This window comes from Triturus cristatus, chromosome 4_1 (assembly GCF_964204655.1).
Source record: "Triturus cristatus chromosome 4_1, aTriCri1.1, whole genome shotgun sequence".
In the NCBI taxonomy this organism is placed as follows: domain Eukaryota; kingdom Metazoa; phylum Chordata; class Amphibia; order Caudata; family Salamandridae; genus Triturus; species Triturus cristatus.
Window position 1 is genome coordinate 297,374,117 of NC_140585.1, and position 18,833 is coordinate 297,392,949.

Genomic DNA, 18,833 nt, shown 5'->3' on the forward strand with positions numbered 1-18,833 from the left:
TTTACTTCGGTCGGTGATACTCACAGATGTTACTCTAGAGGAGGACGAGTCTTGTTGAGTGTAGTGCAGGGTGGGTGATGCAGACCGCTTTGATGTAGATTCTTCTTGTAGCAGGGAGCCAATGTAGAGCCTGGCTGATGTGTTTACGCAGTTGCAGTTACCTAGTAAAGGAAAGAGACAGACTCCATGTGCTCAGCGGCATTTATAACCTACCTCCACATGGCTTGCAAACTTCCCAACAGCAAGGCTAGCTGCCACATGCCCAGCAGCTGTTAATGCTAGCCTCCACATGCATATCAGCAGGTAACCCCAGCTGTAACATACTTGGGGCCCGTTGTGCCAGGCTTCTCATGCCTAGCAGCAGGTACTGTTTTAAATGTGTAATGTGAGCTACTTTATTATTTACAAACTTCCTAGATGCTGGGTCTGTACAGGCTTCCAGGTGTATTTTGAACTCAAATGCAATAGATTGTCAGATCTAAACTGTGACCCACACATGTGCAAGTGTTTGTGGGTTGTGCAGACACCACTTTGATAACAGTATTTTCATACCGTCGGCCGATAGGGGCCTGAATCTTTGCCTCTCAGTGGATGGAAGCAAACATATCACCCCCCATCAGCCGACGGTGGTGTGTTGAGGGATACACCTCGATTTGGACCTTTGCTTTTTTCAGCCACAAAGGAGGGTAAACTGTATGCACATGTGTGGAGCTGGTGGCCTTTACATCTACCTTTTACAAATAATTGATACAGTGCAGTCTGATGAAGATCCCCCTTCGAAATAACCGTGTACTAGAATAACAGAAGTGATTTACTGCAGCGGTGTCCAACGTAGGTCCGCCTAGCTGGATTCATGTCAGCTTCTCTGGATGTCCCCAAAAGCTACATGTGCATTCAGTGGACCTGGCTGGAAGTAGATTATGTAGCTGGTGGCTATCCTGAATTTATTCAACATTCCTGGGCCTATTGTACACTCCTGATTCACTGATGTTCAGTGGAAGACGGCCTTGCATTTCCAGTCGCTCTATTTAAGGACAGTCAGTTACTTGGATTCGTTGTGAATCATAACTTGTCTTTCTGTAATAATGAGATTCTTCATTCCCCCCCTTTTTCAGTAGTTCAGAGTCTGAAATGGAAGAGGAGGATGAAGAAGAAGAAGAGGAGGACGAGGAGGATCAACCACAGGCCCCTTCATCTGATCTGGGGGGTGTTCCCTGGAAGGAAGCTGTAAGAATCCACGCCCTTCTTAAGGGTCAGGAAGAGGGGAACAATGAGGCTGAAAAAGCCACAGAGGCGGGAGTGTTGGTGGAAGAAAATGGACAAGAGGAAGAGGATGGGGAGGCAGAGGATGAGGAAGATGATGAATCCAGTGAAGGTTTGTGAGATCAAGTGTTACATTTGTTTACAGGTTTACAAGAGAAATCCCTTGGTGTATATTGTCATTTAACAAAAAATACGAAATGTGCAACTGTTTATCTACATCTTAATACCGTATCCTTGCGAGAAACACTGGGATTCAGTAATAGTTGCACACACAATCCTTTTTCTTCAAGCATTTTTAACATAAAAGCAAATGTCAAAACAGTGGTAAAACTAATATTGATGCCCCATCAGATAAAATCCACTGTTCATCACTGAATAATGCAGCTGGCAGATTTGCTAATGCGAGAATATCTTTATAAATAAATTGCCTTTTGGTTATTTAAGAATAGGTTCAAAAGGGAAAACACACTGAGTGCAGTGATCGTTGGTGGGTGCTGACATATATTCTTAATGGCGATCCCCATGTAAGGTATCGTTCAAGACCAGCCAGAATAGTTTAGTTTTTAGGTCTTTACTGAAACACATGTAGTTGTGATCTTTGCTCAGGTTTGGACTGTGTGGGTTCCCCCACAGTATAGGAACTTCCAGAGTGCTGTCTCCTTGTTTGATCAGATTAAATGCTCTTTAGGTGAGCAGAAGTGGGAGTGGTGTCCCTCCTACTGTCAAACTTAAAGCCCACTCCATAGTGGGAAAAATATGTCAAAATGGGCCTTATTTGTCTAGTTGGCTTTGGCGCAGATACGGAGGGCTTTACATCCAGTGAAACCCTAATGCATTACGAGTTATTTTGACTCGCACCTCTGCTTTACATACCACAGCGTTCTGCCACATTCCTTTGGAAGAGTTTTTGGCTATCACGTTGTCATCCGGTTCTATCATTTCACTATCGCACCCTTTATCTACTGTGATTTCAGTCTAAGCAGGAGATTAATCTAAGCCTGGTTTTGGAATCATTTTCAAAATTATTTTCCTCTGTTCTACATGCACTTGTCAAAAATACATTTGGTTCCCCCTGTATTAGCCATGGAGGGTGCGTATTTTTATTTTAGGTTTTCTCTGGGGTACATTATTTACTTTGCATTTTCAAAAACATTTTCTTGTCTTCATGCAATTGTGTGTTTTTTTCTTTTCTTCTCACTGCAATTCTTACCTATTCTTTGCCATTTATACATATTTTGGCATTATATTGCCATAGAAGTGTGACTTCCTTGTTTCTCTGTGTTAATCTTGCCCTCAGTGCTGTCTTTTGTATCTGTCCTCCAACAACAGAGAGGGCCTTGTAATGGGGGATCTGGGATGGTTTTGTGTACCTCGACTAACACTGCGAGACTTCAGTGTTATAAATGAGTAGTTGTTCACATGGAGGCCTCCCATGTTTGAAATAGAGCAGTCCTGTGGGAGTGGATGCCTCTGCACTTGCCTTGTTGTGTATGTCGGACCACCCCAGCATGGATCCACAAAGGTAGAGCAAGGAAGGGAGGGTCTTTTTCTGTGTGTTGCTCTCAAGTAGTAATTCTGGTTTCGTACAGCTAGGATTACACTATTGTTTCTGATTTCTGCTTCTGTCTTCCTCTATCTGGACATGTGTGCCTTCCTTGCCGCCCTCTTTCTTTAGAAGGAGAGTATTGCCCTTGGGACAGGGAGCTCCAACAAGGCCTTTGGCTCCAGCATCTCTCTGATGAAGAGGACACGGGTACATTTAAAGGTACTCCACTCTTCAACATGCGAAGAGTTGGCATTTTGCCAAAGGCATATACCAGGAGTTAAAAGTGCTTGCATGACTGTAAACATGTGCATCTATTAATAACTACTTACACAATTACTGAAACATGGTTACAAAAATTTCTAACTTTTTGCATTAAATGGCAGTTTGTATTGCAGGAGTAAAATAATAGCTTGCAGTTTACATTATTTCAAGGCACCCCTGCATGATCCTTTAAATGAACGCATAATTAGCCTGCCCATAAAAGTCTCACACTTCCAAAAACAAGAATACAAATAATAGTGTTCTCTAGTGAAGTGTTATTATGCTGGTTTTGGTGTTCATGCTATAGATATACCTCGTTGCCTTGTTTGCGTCTCCCCTCTCAGCATTACATGTACCCATTCGCCAGCATCTCTGGCTTGATTAATATCACTCAAGTGAATAATGGTCTAATTAGAAAGAAATCATAGAAATATGTTTTCCTATGTTCTTTTAATGTTCAGCTCACTATATTCTCAAACACTGGAAAATGCTACAGCCTCATACATGAACTAGACTGTTCTTGAAGCTGAAAGATTGCTGCATACCTATGATACTTCACACAAGTCTTGCCATGCAGCAGTCCCTGCCCTCTGCACCACGCACCATCTGATTAGTGTGAATTGGGATATGCTTTTTGGCTTTAGTTTGGCAATTTTAGGCCTCTGAACAAATTTCTCCTAGCATGTTTTCCAATTATGGTGCTCAAACATGTTTTTGTAATTTTTTCTTCTCAGCCACAATTAGACAGTCATAGACCTACTCCATTGCATCCCAGAGTCAACCTGTATGTTTGTATCTAATAGAGACTTCTAGCCACAGATTCCTTACCATAAACTATTCCCCAGGCGTCAGACAGGATCTGGAAAATCTTGAGCAGTACCCCTGCGTGCCGGTAAGTGGCATCGAACGGCGCGCCGTGGTAGGTACCAGATGTGATGTGTGGTGCCTGTATAGGTGCCACCCTTGCGTGCTGACATCAGTTCTTTTCTGTCTACTCCATCAGCGCGGGTTTGCAAGTGCAACCCTGGTCAATTTTTGATCAACTTTTTTTATATTTTTGTTGCCATATTTTTTTGTAGCAATTTTGCTCCCCGTGTGCTAGAGATGTCCTCTTAAAAGCAAGTTAGTTTTAAAGCATGCGGAGCCTGTCACAGGCAAATGTCTGTGACGGACATCCACCTGGTTTGCTTGGAGTCAGGCAACTACTCTCGGAACTGTCCTGAAAGCCGCATCATGAATCCTAAGGTAATTCGGGACCGGAAAATGAAGCTCCTAGCAGCCCGACATTGAAAGACTCCACACCGCTCAAGGTCCCAGTCGCAGGGAAGGTCCTAGGCCTGCTCTCGGGCTGTTCCCGCCAGTTGTTGCCTCCCTCTAAGTCATTCTCAGGTAAGTCTCACAAGCACAAGAAGATGGAGCACGCTTTGACTTCAGCAAGCCCTTCTAAGTCATTGGACGAGGCGTTGGAATGATGTCAGAAGTCACGCCCCCTACCCCCCACCCCTGTATGTATGTGCAATGACCTTATCTGTTGCCGAGATCGAATGCAAGCTGTTACGACTGAAAAGCAAGGCATTTCTGAGAAAAGTACAAGGGCGCTTAGTGGAAGCGGTACTCAGTAGAGGTCATGCACCAGCCGCTAATATGGTTTTATATGGAGTGCATCTATCACTTTCTAAATGGCCTCTTGGTGCTAAAATGGGTTACCCCCACAGCTCTATAAGTCCAGGAAAAATATAGTTTTTCATGGTAAGCATGAAAGCGTATTTCCTCCTGGTGCATGACTGAAAGTTTGCACACAAAAAAAAGCACTATGATGTGGCCAGCACTAGTAGCGTCAAAGTGTTGTTTTTATTGCTCGTGGGAGTGCAGGGGGCAACAGGAAGGGAGAGTGTGTGATGGGTGTTGCAACACTGACAACGGAGGGGATTGGGGGGGAATCGTTACGATGCAGCATCGCTGGTCACATCATAGCGCTATTTATTTATTACAGAGGACAGGCGTGTTGGTAGGCAACAAGGAGGAAGGGTGAGTGGGACAGAAGCATGGACATTGGAGGGTGGTTGTGAGGGGTTGTGATTAATGTGGACAAAGGAGGGTGGGTGGGGTTGATGGCAGCAAGCTCATGGGCAAACTTAGAGAAGGGTTGTGGCAACCAGCCAGCACAGAGCCGTGAAGAGAGCTACCCTCTGTCATGTTTTGACAGGCTTTTTTTGACTTTTTGTCGACCCCTTTTTTGGTGTGTAGGTTTATCCTCATGTCCAAGATGACTTCTGGGTTCAAACCGTGCGGTGCCTGTCTCCACGCCATGTCGGTGACGGACCCACACCTGCTTTGTCTCTGGTGCCTGGAGCGTGACGACAACTCAGTTGTTCTCCGTCTGCCAGGCCATTGCGCCGAAAGCTTTGAGGGAGTGGTACCTGAAGCTACTTGCGGTCCAACGATCAGCACCACGTCGATCTCCTCAGAGGTCTCATTCACGGTCCCAGTCTAAAGGAATGCCCTGGCACCGTTCCGGGGGTCCCAAGTCTCTGTCCTCCCACTCGGTCATCAAGTCAGTCAGGTAGGAAGTACAAAAAAACATAAGTCGTCGAAGCGGGCTTTGACTTCTCCCCATCAGTCGGCTGATATGACGGACGATTCTCGGCATTTTAAGGCCTCATTCCTCTGATCCTGCACCTGGGTCAGGTCTGCGCGTCCACGCCTTCCTGGGAGCCGTAGCGACCCTGGCACGGCTCAAAAAATGTTATAACGCCATGTGCCTCATGTTTCGGTGCCCTGACCCTACCGGCGGGCTTTCGGGCCCGGAGGCTCCATTGGGTTGAGCTTCCGATGAACCAAACACCCCCACCATCCCCTCCCCAGAACTAGCGATGGATCTGAACTGACACTGGTCATGCCACTGCGACCTTCCCTGGTTCCTTCCCCAGCACCGAGACTCCCGACGCCGCTAGTCCCATTGTGTGAGAAAGTGCCATCTTTTTTGCATGGTATGCCCCCCACTTTTTGCTGAATTGCTGATGTACTTTGACTGAGTGTGCCCTGGGCTCCTGCCAATCAGGTACCCAGGTCCTGTGTTCTTCCCTAAAACTACATGACAACCTAAACCCAATTGGCATCTCTGGCCACAGGTCAGCCCCTGGTAAATGGTATCATAGGTACCCATGGCACTGTGACCAGAGAAGGCCCCTAAGGGCTGTAGCACTTATTGTGCCACCCTTAGTGGCCCTGTACCCTTACACATACACACACTGCCTTTGCAGGTTGAGTGTCTGGGTGCAGAACCAAACAGTCGACAGGACACACATCCCTTTGTGCCATGCCCACAACACACACTGCCCTGGCATACATCAGCCTCCCCTCTAGCTGGGTGCCCTATGCTAGTGGTGTGGGCACAGGTGCATGAGCCCTGTGCCCCTACAGTACCCAGGTCCATTCCTGGGCACTGTAAGTGCAGTGCTGCCATTTAAGAGTATATGGTGCTGGGAGATAGTCAACATGAACTCCACAGCACCATGATGGCTGCACTGAAGGCTGAGAAGTTTGATATCAAACTTCTCAGCACATTAAACCCACACTGATGCCAGTGTGGGATTTAATGTACAATGCACGACAGAGGGCATCTTAGAGTTGCCCCCTGAACCTAACCTACAATCCACGTCTTGTCTGAGGGGCTGCCTAGGCTGCCACACAGCAGACAAGTTGCTGGACCCCTGGGTAGAGAGCCATCGCTCTCCTGGGCCTGCAACAATGCACATCCTGGGTAAGGTGCTAGGTCTCCTGCCCCAGGATGGGCAGGGTAAGCTTCAAAGGCATTCCGCATTTGTGAGCTTCTCCAGGCCACTTGCTGTACTCAGCAACTGACCCCTACCGGTTCTGACCCGCACTCTGGTGGGAAGACTGGCCGGAAACTCCAAGGAAGGAAAGGGGGTGTGCCAGCCTCTGCCAAACCCACCCCTCAGGTGGGTGAGGCGAGGTGAAGCACATCTCCGGGGTGTACCCACTCCAGGTCAGGGACCCATTGGTCCCTGCCCTTTACCTACCTGTAACGCCCCTAAATCTAGTATTTAGAGGCACCCTGAACCTTCCTTCCTTAGATCCAGATTCCAAAACAGCAAAGAAGATCAAGAAGCAAGAAGACCCGCTGTGCAGCTGCTAACAAGAGGAAGATACCAACTGCTTTGGCCCCAGCCCTACCGGCCTGTCGACCCTCGAACCTGCTCCTGCTAAACCCCGCCATCTCCAGTGGCCAGCAACCTCACAAACCCCGGAGGACCTGGCTACCTTGTGACTCTGAGCAACTGGGACTCCCACGAGCAGTGGTCCTGCTCAAAGCAAGTAACTGACCCCTTGCATCAGCCAGGAACCGCGAACCCTGCACACTCTGCACCCGCCAAGCCTGGCCTGTGCCAGAGTGGACAAAGACCACGAGGACGTCCCCCAGGCGACTGTGACCCCGAATCCAGCCCCCAAGGACCCACCGCGACGCTTGTCCCCCAGGCGACTGTGACCCCGAATCCAGCCCCCAAGGACCCACCGCGACGCTCCTGACGATGCCTGCAGCCTCAGAACCAGGGACCCCTCCAACCGCGGCCAGCAGCGGGTAAGATTTCCCGACGCCAAAAGGCACCCCGGCGCCCTGCGGCCCCCTGTGCCCAACTCTTGGGTGCCTACCTATCCTCCAACTACCCAACTTACCTCTCAAAGTGGTGGTCGCACCTGAAGAATCTTCGTCCCCGAGCTTGCAGCCTTTGTTCGTTCTTGAGCTTCTCCATTGCAATCCATTGAGCGCCCGACGGCTCAAAAGCACCCTGCACCCAGCCGCCCGAGTGGCCCTGGCAGTGCAACTTCTACTCTAACCTACTTCCCCATTTGCCCTGAGCAAGTGACCAGGAGCCCAGCTCCCACAGCCGCGTGGCCTGCTAGCCAGCAGTCACCAACCACAGGCCCCCTGCCTCCCCATAGGATAACATTGGGCCTAACTCACTCTGCACCCGGCTGCCCCTGTGCCGCTGAGGGTGTAACAACTGTACTTAACTGACCCTGGGAGACCCCTGAGTCTATGCCCAGAACCTTAACTCTGCCAGTCGAGTACTTACCCAAAAGCCGATAACTCACTTTTCTTCCATAGGGTAACATTGACTGGTTTCACTTGAAGTGTGGAGTTTCTAAACTTCAAAACATTCACCTAAAATTAACAGAGTAATGAAAACGAAAATACTCACCTGATATCAGGAGAGATCCCAGTGCTGGCTCTTGGTGCCCAGCCCAGACCCTGAAAAGTAATTACAACCATACTTACCGCTAACTCCATTTTCTGCCATAGGAAACCATTGACTGTTTTTCTGTGAGATTTCTTCTAAGTGCCGCTTTTTGCAAACTACAAATATTCGTTAAAAATCGCACCAACTGGGAAAACGTAATTACTTACCTGTTTTAGATAGATGTCCCAGTGCTGAACCTAGGGGCCCAGCACTTGACTACAAAACTAACGAGAACATACTTTACCTGTAACTTGAATTTTCTTCCATAGGAAACCATTGACTGTTTTTCTGTGAAATTTCTTCTAAGTGTCGATTTTGCAAACTTACAAATATTCGTTAAAAATTGCCTGTATAACCTAAGCGCATTCTCTCACCTGCTTACAGGTGGTACACTAGTGCAGGATCCAGGATCCAACACAGAACTAGAAAAAGTAACAATAACCCCACTTACCTGCTAAGTGTCAACTTTTAAAATACCAAAATATTGCTTAAAAATCACAACAGTAACTAAAACATATTTACTCATCTGTTTCGGGGAACTGTCCCAGGACTGAATCTAGGATCCAGTCCTGGAGTTAGAAAAGTAATCCTTAAAGTAACTAATTGCATTTAACTTGAAATTCCCATTAAGGTCAATGTATTATTGTGTTTGAAATTGTGTTGCCTATTGCAACCACAGTAGCTATTGTATTCAAAAGTCTATTGCCTATTCAAAAGTATTTATCTAAAGCATCTCAATCTGAGAAAGTATATTTTGATACCCATTGTTGGTTCTAAAATAAAACTACCTATTTTTATACAAAAACCATTGGCCTAGAGTTCAGTTATTGAGTGTGTGAGACCATTTGCTGACTGAGTGTGTGCAACAAATGCTTTACACTGTCCTCTGATACTGCCTTACTGCTCGACCAACCTACCTCTTTAGAGAGTAAGGTTATATCTAACTTTAGCCTCTGCCAAACCTCTGGGGACTGTGGACTCTGTACACCCTGTACCTATTTGGGAACAGTATGTACAGAGCCACTTTCCTACACATTGTCATCCCCGACAACCAGGATCAGTGCCTACCGACGGCGATACCAGTGCCAACAGAATCTTTAGTTCCTAGGTCGGTTCCTCAGTTTTATTCTGAAAGGCTAGGATGAAGGAAGATTGTGAAGAGTCGCTGGACCCTTTACAAGACCGGCAGGAATTGTGTGAGGCCAACGGATTGGATACCTCTTCACATTCTGGCCTGCTTTCTCCTCCTACTGTGGCTACGGAGGAGGGAGCATCATACGCTATGGTGGTACTAAGAGCAGCTGAGGTCCTGGACCTTCAGTTCCCTTCTTTGGCAGTCCAGACGAATATCTTGACAGAGGTCCTGCAGCCAAGGTGTCTCCTCCTTGGAGCCCTTGCTACCCTGCAGCGAGACCTTATCTGATGTCCTACTGGGAAACTGGTCCAAGCCCAGCACAGCAACTCCAGTGAATAGGACAATCGCACACTGCCATTGCCCTGCACTGGATGACCCAAATTTCCTTACCAACCACCCTACCCCTAAGATCTTAGTGGTCCAAGCCTTTACCTCCCACGGCACGTTCCCTTGTGCACCCCCGGACAGAGAATCCAAGAGGCTAGACAGTTAGATTAAGAAAAAAGTTTCTTCCAACAGCCTTGCATTGAGGTCGCTGAACACCGCATGCCTATTGGGCAGTTACTCTCACTCCCTGTTGGCAACGGTTGCATAAGTGCTGCCACAGGTCCCAGAGGAGGCCCGGGCCATCCTCTCCCAAGCAGTATCAGACGAAAGAAATGCTGCAAAGTTTGCAATTTATTGTCAGCATCAATCAATCAACAGCATTTGTAAAGCCAACACTGCCACTCCAAGGAGTATCTGGGTACTGTGTCTCAGGTCTTGAGTCTCTTTCTGAAGTCTGCCAGCATGGGGGCTGTATGGAGCTGGGGAAGGAGGGGGCCGGAAGGGGGGGGGGGGGTGTTCGTTCCAGGTCTTGACAGCGATGTAGGAGAAGGAGCAGCCACTGCTGCGATGGATGGATGGATGGATGGAAGGAGTGTGTGTGAGGGCAAGTGAGAGGGAGTGCAGGTGTCTAGAGGGTTGGTGGAAGTTCCGTTGATAGTTGATTTAGGGAAGTCCTAGGTTGTAGAGGGCTTTGTGGTCGTGTGTGAGGATCTTGAACTGGCATCTTTTCTGGATGGGGAGCCACTTGCTGGGCAGAGTGATTTAATCGACAGTGGCTGTTCGACGCCACACCTGGTTGAGAACTTCTGGCTTCTCAGGGGATTTCCAGGCAACAGTCTCTTTGGAGACAAGAAAGACATAGCTCTGGAGCTCTTTAGGGACTCATGGGCTAAGGCCATGTCCTTGGACCTCTCAGTGGCCACACGTCCCTTGTCTGCCTTTCACAACTACGGAAGGGGCTTTCAGCCGCGTTAGCCATACCTCAGCCACAAGACCGCACTCGCAAGTTCAGCAACCTCTGTGCTGCCATAGACGTGGCTCGTTCTGACCCTGTGGGTTAGGCAGCCAGAGGTCGAGTAAGCCCCCCCCCCCCCTTCACCACCTCCTCCCACAGCCTCAGCCTTCAAACCTTCCTAGTCCGGCCCTTCCAGATCATTTGTGGCCAGCTGGTGGCAGGATCAGCCATCCACTCCACCACTGGCAGAGCATTCCTTTGGCCACATGTCACTTCTTCCCTTTTGAGACTCTCCCTCCATGCCTCCAACTTATGACTGGCTAACGGAGGATCACCTGACTTTGCTTTCAAGTGGAAGTCATGGGTGTCTTGGCCAAGGGAGCCATAGAGAGGGTACCAGCGCCTGAAGTTGGCTGTGGTTTATATTCCCGCTATTTTCTGGTCCAGAAAAAGGACAAGGGCCTTAATCCTATTTGTGAGCCCTCTACTACTTCCTCAAAAAGGAAAAGTTAAAGATGCTCACTCTTCCTCAGGTCTTGTCTGCCATTGGAGCTGTTCTGGACATAGTGCAGTTTCGGGTTTCTTCTCCCGAGAGGCGAGTCCAGGATATTCAGGCTATGATACCAATGTCTATCCTATATTTTTGTGAAAGTGACTCTAAGGCTGCTGAGCCTCATGGCCTCCTGCTGCTGACGCATGCCAGAAGGCATATGTGGGCTCAGCAGTGGGACTTCAAGTTCCAGTGGGCGCAGCATCAGGGAAATCTCTCTGACATGATACAGATCTCGGAGGGAACTGCACAGGACCTGCAGTGGTGGCTGACCAACCGCAATTGGGTCGTAGGCAGACCCCTCTCCCTTCCCCAACCAGACCACACAGTAGGGATAGAGGAGTCACTTCTGGGATGGTGTGGCCATCTGGGAGAGGTGGACATCAGAGGACTCTGGTCTCCGGCAGGATCCGGACTCCTCATCAACTTGCTGGACCTCAAGCGATTTGTTTGGCATTGAAAGCGTTTTTCTTCAGTCAAAGAAAAGCTGGTTCAAGTGTTCATGGACATCACACCGCCATGTGGTACTGCAACAAACAGGGCGGGCTGGGGTCGTGAACCCCAAGAGGCCCTTCACCTCTGGACATGGCTGGAACAGCAGGGCATATCCTTGGTGGTTCAACATCCGGTAGGTTATCTGAGCGCCAGGTCGAACGAACACGGCCATCGATGCCTAGCGGATCACGAATGGCATCTCCAGCTGGAGATAGCACAAGGTCTCTTTCAACAGTGGGGAGAGCCTTGGTTCGATCTGTTAGCCTCCGCCGGGAACGCTCAATATCAGCAGTATTGTGCATTGGATTTTTCAAGGAGGAACTGGCTCGGTTATGCTTTTTATCTCGAGTGGAGCTATCCACCTTTCCGCCCATACCACCCCTGTCCAGAGTGCTCAAGAAGATCAGGAGCGACCAGGCCCAAGTCATTCTTGTGGCTCCGGACTGGGCACGGAGCGTCTGGTATCCCGAGCTTCTCCAAATGAGCATCAATCCTCCGATTTCCCCTTCTGGAGGATCTTCTGTCGCAGCAGCAAGGGAAGGTCCTCCACCCGAACTTGTCAACTCTACGCCTTTTTGCGTAAACATTGAGCAGCTGTTGTGGATAGCATTCAACCTTCCTCTCGAATTTTGCAATGTTGTTTTGGCGGCCAGTCGTTCCTCCACCAAGACTGTGAACACCTGCTGGTGGAACAAATTTGTAAAATATTGTACAGAATATTGTACAGAAAGGTCTATTGATCCTCTTTTATCTTGAGTGGAGTTCAGGCCTCCTATATGCCTTTCCGCCCATACCACTCCTTCCCAGAGTTCTCAAGAAGATTAGGAATGACGGGCACCAAGTCATCCTAGTGGCTCCGTACTGAGCACAGAGTGTGTGATATGCAGAGCTACTTAGCATGATCATCGGAAGATCTTCTATCACAGCAGCAGGGGAGGGTTCTAGACCCGATTATGTCAACTGCCTCCTTGTTGCATGGAGATTGAACAGCAACAGTTGATAGCTTTCGACCTTCCTCACTAAGTCAGTAACGTCATCTTGGCAGCCAGGTGTCCCTCCACCAAGACGGTATACGTCTGCCGTTGGAAAAAAAAAATGTGACATGGTGTGCAGAAATTTTTTTTGATTCCTGTTTCTGCTCCTCTTTCTGAACTCTTCATTCTTTCCCTTGCCCAGCAGGGCTCAGTCTGGGTACTCTGAAGGGCTATCTGTCTGCTGTGTCTGCCTTCTTACGGTTGCCTGACAAACCTTCTTTGTTCAACTCTCCTACTGTACATAGGTTTGTCAAAAGTCTTACTCATCTCTTCCTTTCTTCACCATTCATTATGCCTCATTGGGACCTTAATTTAGTTTTGCCTTTTTTAATGTGCACTCCTACCGATCCCCTCAGGAGCTTCTCACACTGAAAACAGCCTTCCTGGTGGCAATTCCATCTGCCCGTAGAGTAAGTGATCTGCCTTATCTAAGCCGTGTTACTTCTCAGTCTGTCCTGCCACGCTGGTGCTTTGCACCAGGGCCTCCTTTCAACCAAAAGTGGTCACCCCACTTCATGTAGGTTGGTCTATCACCTTGCCTACCCTTTATGCTCCACCACATCCCTCTAAAGAAGAGGAGCGACTGGACCCCAAAAAGAGCGTTGTCGTTCTACTTTGACCACACACGAGCGTTCCGGGTTGACGACCAATTCTTCATGGGGTATGTTGGTGTGAAGAAAGGTCTTGTGGAGCTGAAGCAGACCATCTCTAGATGGGTCGGACTCTGCATCAAATTCTGCTACGCACTGGCCAAGGAGCAACCTCCTGAAGGTTTGCTGGCTCATTCCTCAAGAGCTAAAGCTATGACCAATGCGTTAGCAAGCAAAGTTTCAGTCCTGGATGTCTGCCAGGCAGCAACGTGGGCTTCCCTGCTCACGCTCACCAAACATTGCTGTCTGGACAGTAATGTCCACAGGGATGGGCACTTTGCCCGTTCCATCCTGCAGGACTTTCTTATTTGAAATTAGTTTTTAGACCCTCCTCCGGAATGGTATTGCTTAGGTATCTATTCAAAGGTAAGGAATCTGCAACTAGAAGTCTATATCAGATAAACACGTTACTTATGGTAGGATCCTTCTAGCATGGTTACCCCCAATTTTTGCCTGATGTCAGTGTTTTTGATTCAGTCTGCTGGGATCCTGCTATTCAGGACCTCACCAACTGTGCTTTCTCCCCTAAATTGACATGGTAAGTACTTTGGTACCTCCACCATTGGCTACTGGTGTACTCTTATAAGTCCCTAGTATATGGTACTAACGTAGCCAGGGCATAGGTACACCAGGGGTTTCCCATTGGGTGCAGCATTTATTGTGCCACTCATGGGAGTCCACTTAATGCTGTGATTACAGGCCAGCCATTACAGACTATGTGAGTTGGTGCTTGATTTATGATTTGATTTATAGATTTATAGAGCGCGAGCAATTGCACTGAGGCGTCTAGGCGCTAGGGGTCAGTGTGCGAAGGATTGCCGAAAAGGTGATGAGCTGAGTTAAGAGGTGAAGAGCCAAGTTTTTACGGCTTTTCTAAAAGACAAAAGCGAAGGGCTGCTTTTTATCGTGATTGGGAGAAGGTTCCAGGTCTTGGCTGTCTGCAACAGGAAGCTTCTCCCCCCACCTATCTAACCCCACGCCCCCACCCCCCCCCCCCCACCCACCTGACCTGCGTGAACTTCGGTACCTGTAAAAGTTTTGCGTGAACAGACCTCAAGCTTCTTGCTGGCCTATACCGTTTCAGGTGTGTTCTTAAAAACTGCGGTCCTGAACCATGAAGGGCCTTTTAGGCCAAGCAAACTGATTTAAACATAATCCTCTTTTCGATCAGTAACCAGTGGAGCGCTCTCAGTCTGTGGGTGACTGGCTCTGATCTGGGAATATCGGGCACCTACCTTGCGTTCTGCAGATGCTGGAGTTTGGTTAGGTGTTGGACATGTATCCCTGCGTACAAGGCATTGCCATAATCCAGTCTAGACAGGGCCAATGCCGTAACTAGTGTTGTACATGAATCATGGGGGATAAATGGCTGTATTCTTCTGATGATTTTTAAAATGTACCAGACAGTAGAGGAAAATTTATTTATTTGGGCGTTGAAAGTCAATTTATTATCAAATATGACTCCCAAATTTCTGACATTGTCCACTGGGGTTGGGCACTCACCCAGGCTGGCGGGCCACCATTTCGGAGACCAAAAATCCGCGTCCGTTCCCAGCAGCATAACTTCGGTTTTATCACCGTTCAGTTTCAGGCAGTTAAGCTGCATCCATTTATTGACCTGCCTCATGCAATCATAATATCGGTCGGCTGTTTCCTCCACATTGCTTGAGACCAACACTACTATTTGGGTGTCATCTGCATATGAAACTGGCAAAAACCCACACATTCTGATTATCGATGCCAGGGGAACGACATAGATATTAAAGATCGTGGGGCTCAAGGAGGACCCCTGAGGCACTCCATAAGGTGAACTAAAAAGTTTGGATGTAAAGTCTCCCAATTTAACTGAAAAAGTTCTATCCGTTAAAAATGATGACAGCAACCTGAGTGCATTGTCTTGGACCTCCAGTTCTGCTAGACGGTCAAGGAGTATCTCGTGATTCACGGTGTTGAAGGCTGCCGATATATCCAATAGAATCAGGGCAGCCTTCCCTCCACCGTCCAGTATACTCCTGAGTTCCTCTGCTGCCATAACCAAGGCTGTCTCAGTTCCATGTTCCTCCCTGAACCCATACTGTGATTGGTCCAGAAAGTTTCTAGAGGCTAGGAAATTTGGCAGTTGTTTATTCAGCAGTTTTTCAAACACTTTGGCTGGGAATGGGATTCTTGAAATTGGCCGGTAACTACTGGGTTCTTTTAGGTCCAAATTTTTTTATTTTTCTTTTTTTTTTTTTTTAAGAGTGGGAGGACAGAAGCTGTTTTCCAGTCATTTGGAAGGTAGTCTGACTGGATTATCTCTGTAAATAAAAGATCTGAAAGAAACATGTTAGTTAGATTCCTCACCTCAGAATATCCCCAGGCGTCAGGCTGGATCCGGAAAGATTTTTGCAGCAGTATACCTTGCGCGTCGCTAGGCGTCGTCTGCGGCTCCGCGTCCGCTGTTGGCGTCGTGCGCTGGAATGACGTCGTCGGAGTACTTAGACGCCGCCCTCGCGCGCTGACGTCAGTTCTTCTTTTTTCCGCGCCAGTAAGCGCCGATCCGGGAAGAGCTTACCCCTAGTCATTTTTTGACTAACTTTTTTGACTTATTTTGGTCTATCGACTTGACTCTGGTGCCGGTAGGATGCCTGCTTTCAAAGCCTGTGACGCCTGTCATCGCCTGATGTCGGTGACGGATCACCATCGCCGGTGCCTTTATTGCCTGAGGGCCGACCATGACACGGAGTCGTGTCTCGATTGCCAGGCCTTGACATCGATAGCTAGGCGGGAGCGGTCCCGTAAGCTTCTCGAGCTTCGGCACTCGGCTCCGCGCCGCTCTCTGTCCCGGTGGAGGTCCAAGGACCGATCGCGGAGCCGCAGCCATCGTCATCGCTCGTCGGGGACTTCAGGTAAGTCGAAGCACTCCAAGAAGTCCAAGAGACGACATCGCTCTTCGGACTCCCCTCGCCGGTCGCGCGACTCGGCCGAGGGTCAGGGTGGTCCCACCCCCGCGGCTCCGTCGATGCCGCAGGAGCCGCGTCCGTCCCCATACCCGCCGGTCCCTGGGACTGACGCGAATCCGGCGGAAGTCAGTGCCTTCCTCTCGGCCATGAGGGGCCTGGCTCCGCCGTCGACGCCTGTAGGCACACCTTCGGGCCCCGCAGGTTCAACTGGGCGACCTCGCGTGCCGGCAGCGCCGTCGACGGCCCCGACGCCGCAGGTCCCCGAGGGATCCAGGCCTGGATCTCGATCGGCGCCGGTCTACCTCACGACGCCTCCTCCGCCGGCGCCGACACCGGTTCCACCTCCAACGCCGTTCCCGGACGACGTCGTTCCCCAGTTTAGCCCCGGTCCGGGCCCGACGCCGGCGCGGTGCCACCGGTGCCGCTGCCGGCGCCGATTGGTGAACACTTCATCTACTGCCCGGCTCCGATCATTCCTCCTGTTTATCGGGAATCTGATGACGAGGGCGACTGGGAGGGGTCTGAAGACCCTATGGCTGCTCAGGCCCAACTTTCTCAGGACTGGGCAGAGGAATTGGGGGATGCCAGCGGTCTGGATACCTCCCCGGACGCTGGTTTTCGTAGGAGGGTGCAGCCTTCTCAGTGGTGCTGCGCAAGGCGGCCGAAGCCCTAGGGCTCGAGTTGCCTGCTGTGGCCGTGAGGACTAATGTCCTCACAGAGGTCCTTCAACCGACAGCAAGCTGTACTGAGCCTCTGCTGCAGTTTAATGAGGCCCTCATTGACTCTTTGCAGGGCACTTGGTCCAAGCCCTCCACAGTCCCTCCTGTGGACCGGAACGCTGCCCGGCGCCACCGCCCTGCTCCGGGCAACCCCAGTTTCCTCTCCCAACACCCCACCCTGAGAGTCTGGTTATCCAGGCCTCAACCTCCCAATCCTCCTTCCCGTCCGCTCCTCCGGATCGGGAATCCAAGAGGTTGGAACAGTTTGGCAAGAAACTGTTCTCGTCCCTGAGTTTGGGGCTGCGGTCTTTAAATACCGCTTGCCTTTTGGACCGTTATTCCCACTCTCTGTGGGATACGGTGGAGGACGTGCTGCCCTTGTACCCGGTGGAGGCCCGGACACGACTCACTCAATCACTTGCTGACGGTCGAGATGCAGCACGGCATGCCATACGGTGTGGACTTCACACCACGGACTCGCTGGGTCGGGCGATTTCCACCACGGTGGCGCTTCGGCGTCAGGCCTGGCTGAGGTCCACGTCATTTTCGGGGGATGTCCAGAGTTCCCTCATGGACATGCCCTTTGATGGCACTCACCTTTTTGGTGAGAAGGCGGACAGTGCGCTGGCTCGGTCAAGGACTCCCGGGCCACGGCCAAGTCCTTGGGTATTTCGGCCCCGCGGCCGCAAACTTCCGCCTTTCGTCCCTTTCGTGGCCGAGGAAGGGGCGCCTCCTCACGTCCACCCAGCCACCAGCCGCAGAACCAACCTGCACGCGTACGTGGATTCCGCCGAGGCGGTTCTGGAGGTCAACATGCGGTCAGTCCACATCCACCCTGGCAGCATCCGCCTCAAAGTCCTCCTAGTCCGAGCTTTCAGGCCCATTCAACGCCAGTGGGCAGCAGAGTTTGCCATCACCTGCTCCACTGGCGCTCCATCACGTCGGACAGGTGGGTGCTGCAAATCGTCCGAAGGGGCTACTCCTGGTCCAGAAGTAGGTCGTGGTTGTTATTCCCACTACTTTCTGGTTCCCAAGAAGGGCAAAGGGGGCCTACGCCCGATCTTGGACCTCAGGAGCGTCAACGCCTTCCTCCGGAAGGACCGGTTCAAGATGCTCACTTTAGCTCAGGTTCTGGCTGCCCTAGACCCTGGAGACTGGATGGTAGCATTGGACTTGCAGGACGCTTATTTCCACATTCCCGTCCTGCCGGCCCACCGGCGTTACCTGCGGTTCACGGTGGGTCAGGAGCACTTTCAGTTCACCGTGCTCCCCTTCGGCCTCACCAGTGCCCCTCGGGTGTTCACGAAAGTGATGGCGGTGGTCGCAGCTCATCTGCGCAGATCAGGGGTTCCAGTCTTCCCCTATCTCGACGACTGGCTGTTGAAGGTGGGCTCGCCCCAGCAAGTAGTCTCCCACCTCCAGACTACGGTTGACCTCCTGCACTCACTGGGGCTCTCCATCAATGTGCCGAAGTCGCACCTGAGTCCCTCCCAGAAGCTCCTTTTCATTGGAGCGGTACTCGATTCAGCGCAGTTCCGGGTCTATCCGCCGGAACAGCGGGTCCAGGACATTCAGGCCCTGATTTCCATCTTCCGGCCTCTGTTCTGGGTTTCGGTCAGGTTGGTGCTGCGGCTTCTGGGGCTGATGGCCTCCTGTATCCTGTTGGTACCTCACGCCAGGTGGCGGATGCGG

General features: G+C 50.3%; 1 protein-coding gene across 32 annotated transcripts in view; it reads left to right on the forward strand.

Moving 5' to 3' along the window:
• Positions 1-18,833, forward strand: part of MICAL3 (microtubule associated monooxygenase, calponin and LIM domain containing 3) — a 1,875,796-nt gene that overhangs the window by 1,284,584 nt on the left and 572,379 nt on the right. For 19 of the 32 annotated variants that reach the window (XM_085652129.1, XM_085652139.1, XM_085652136.1 and 16 more), the window contains 2 exons: positions 1,116-1,375; positions 2,939-3,028. In XM_085652129.1, coding sequence (XP_085508255.1) covers positions 1,116-1,375; positions 2,939-3,028 — 350 coding nt within the window. The remainder of the gene's footprint in view (positions 1-1,115; positions 1,376-2,938; positions 3,029-18,833) is intronic. The other 13 variants (XM_085652141.1, XM_085652147.1, XM_085652151.1 and 10 more) reach the window with 4 other exon arrangements.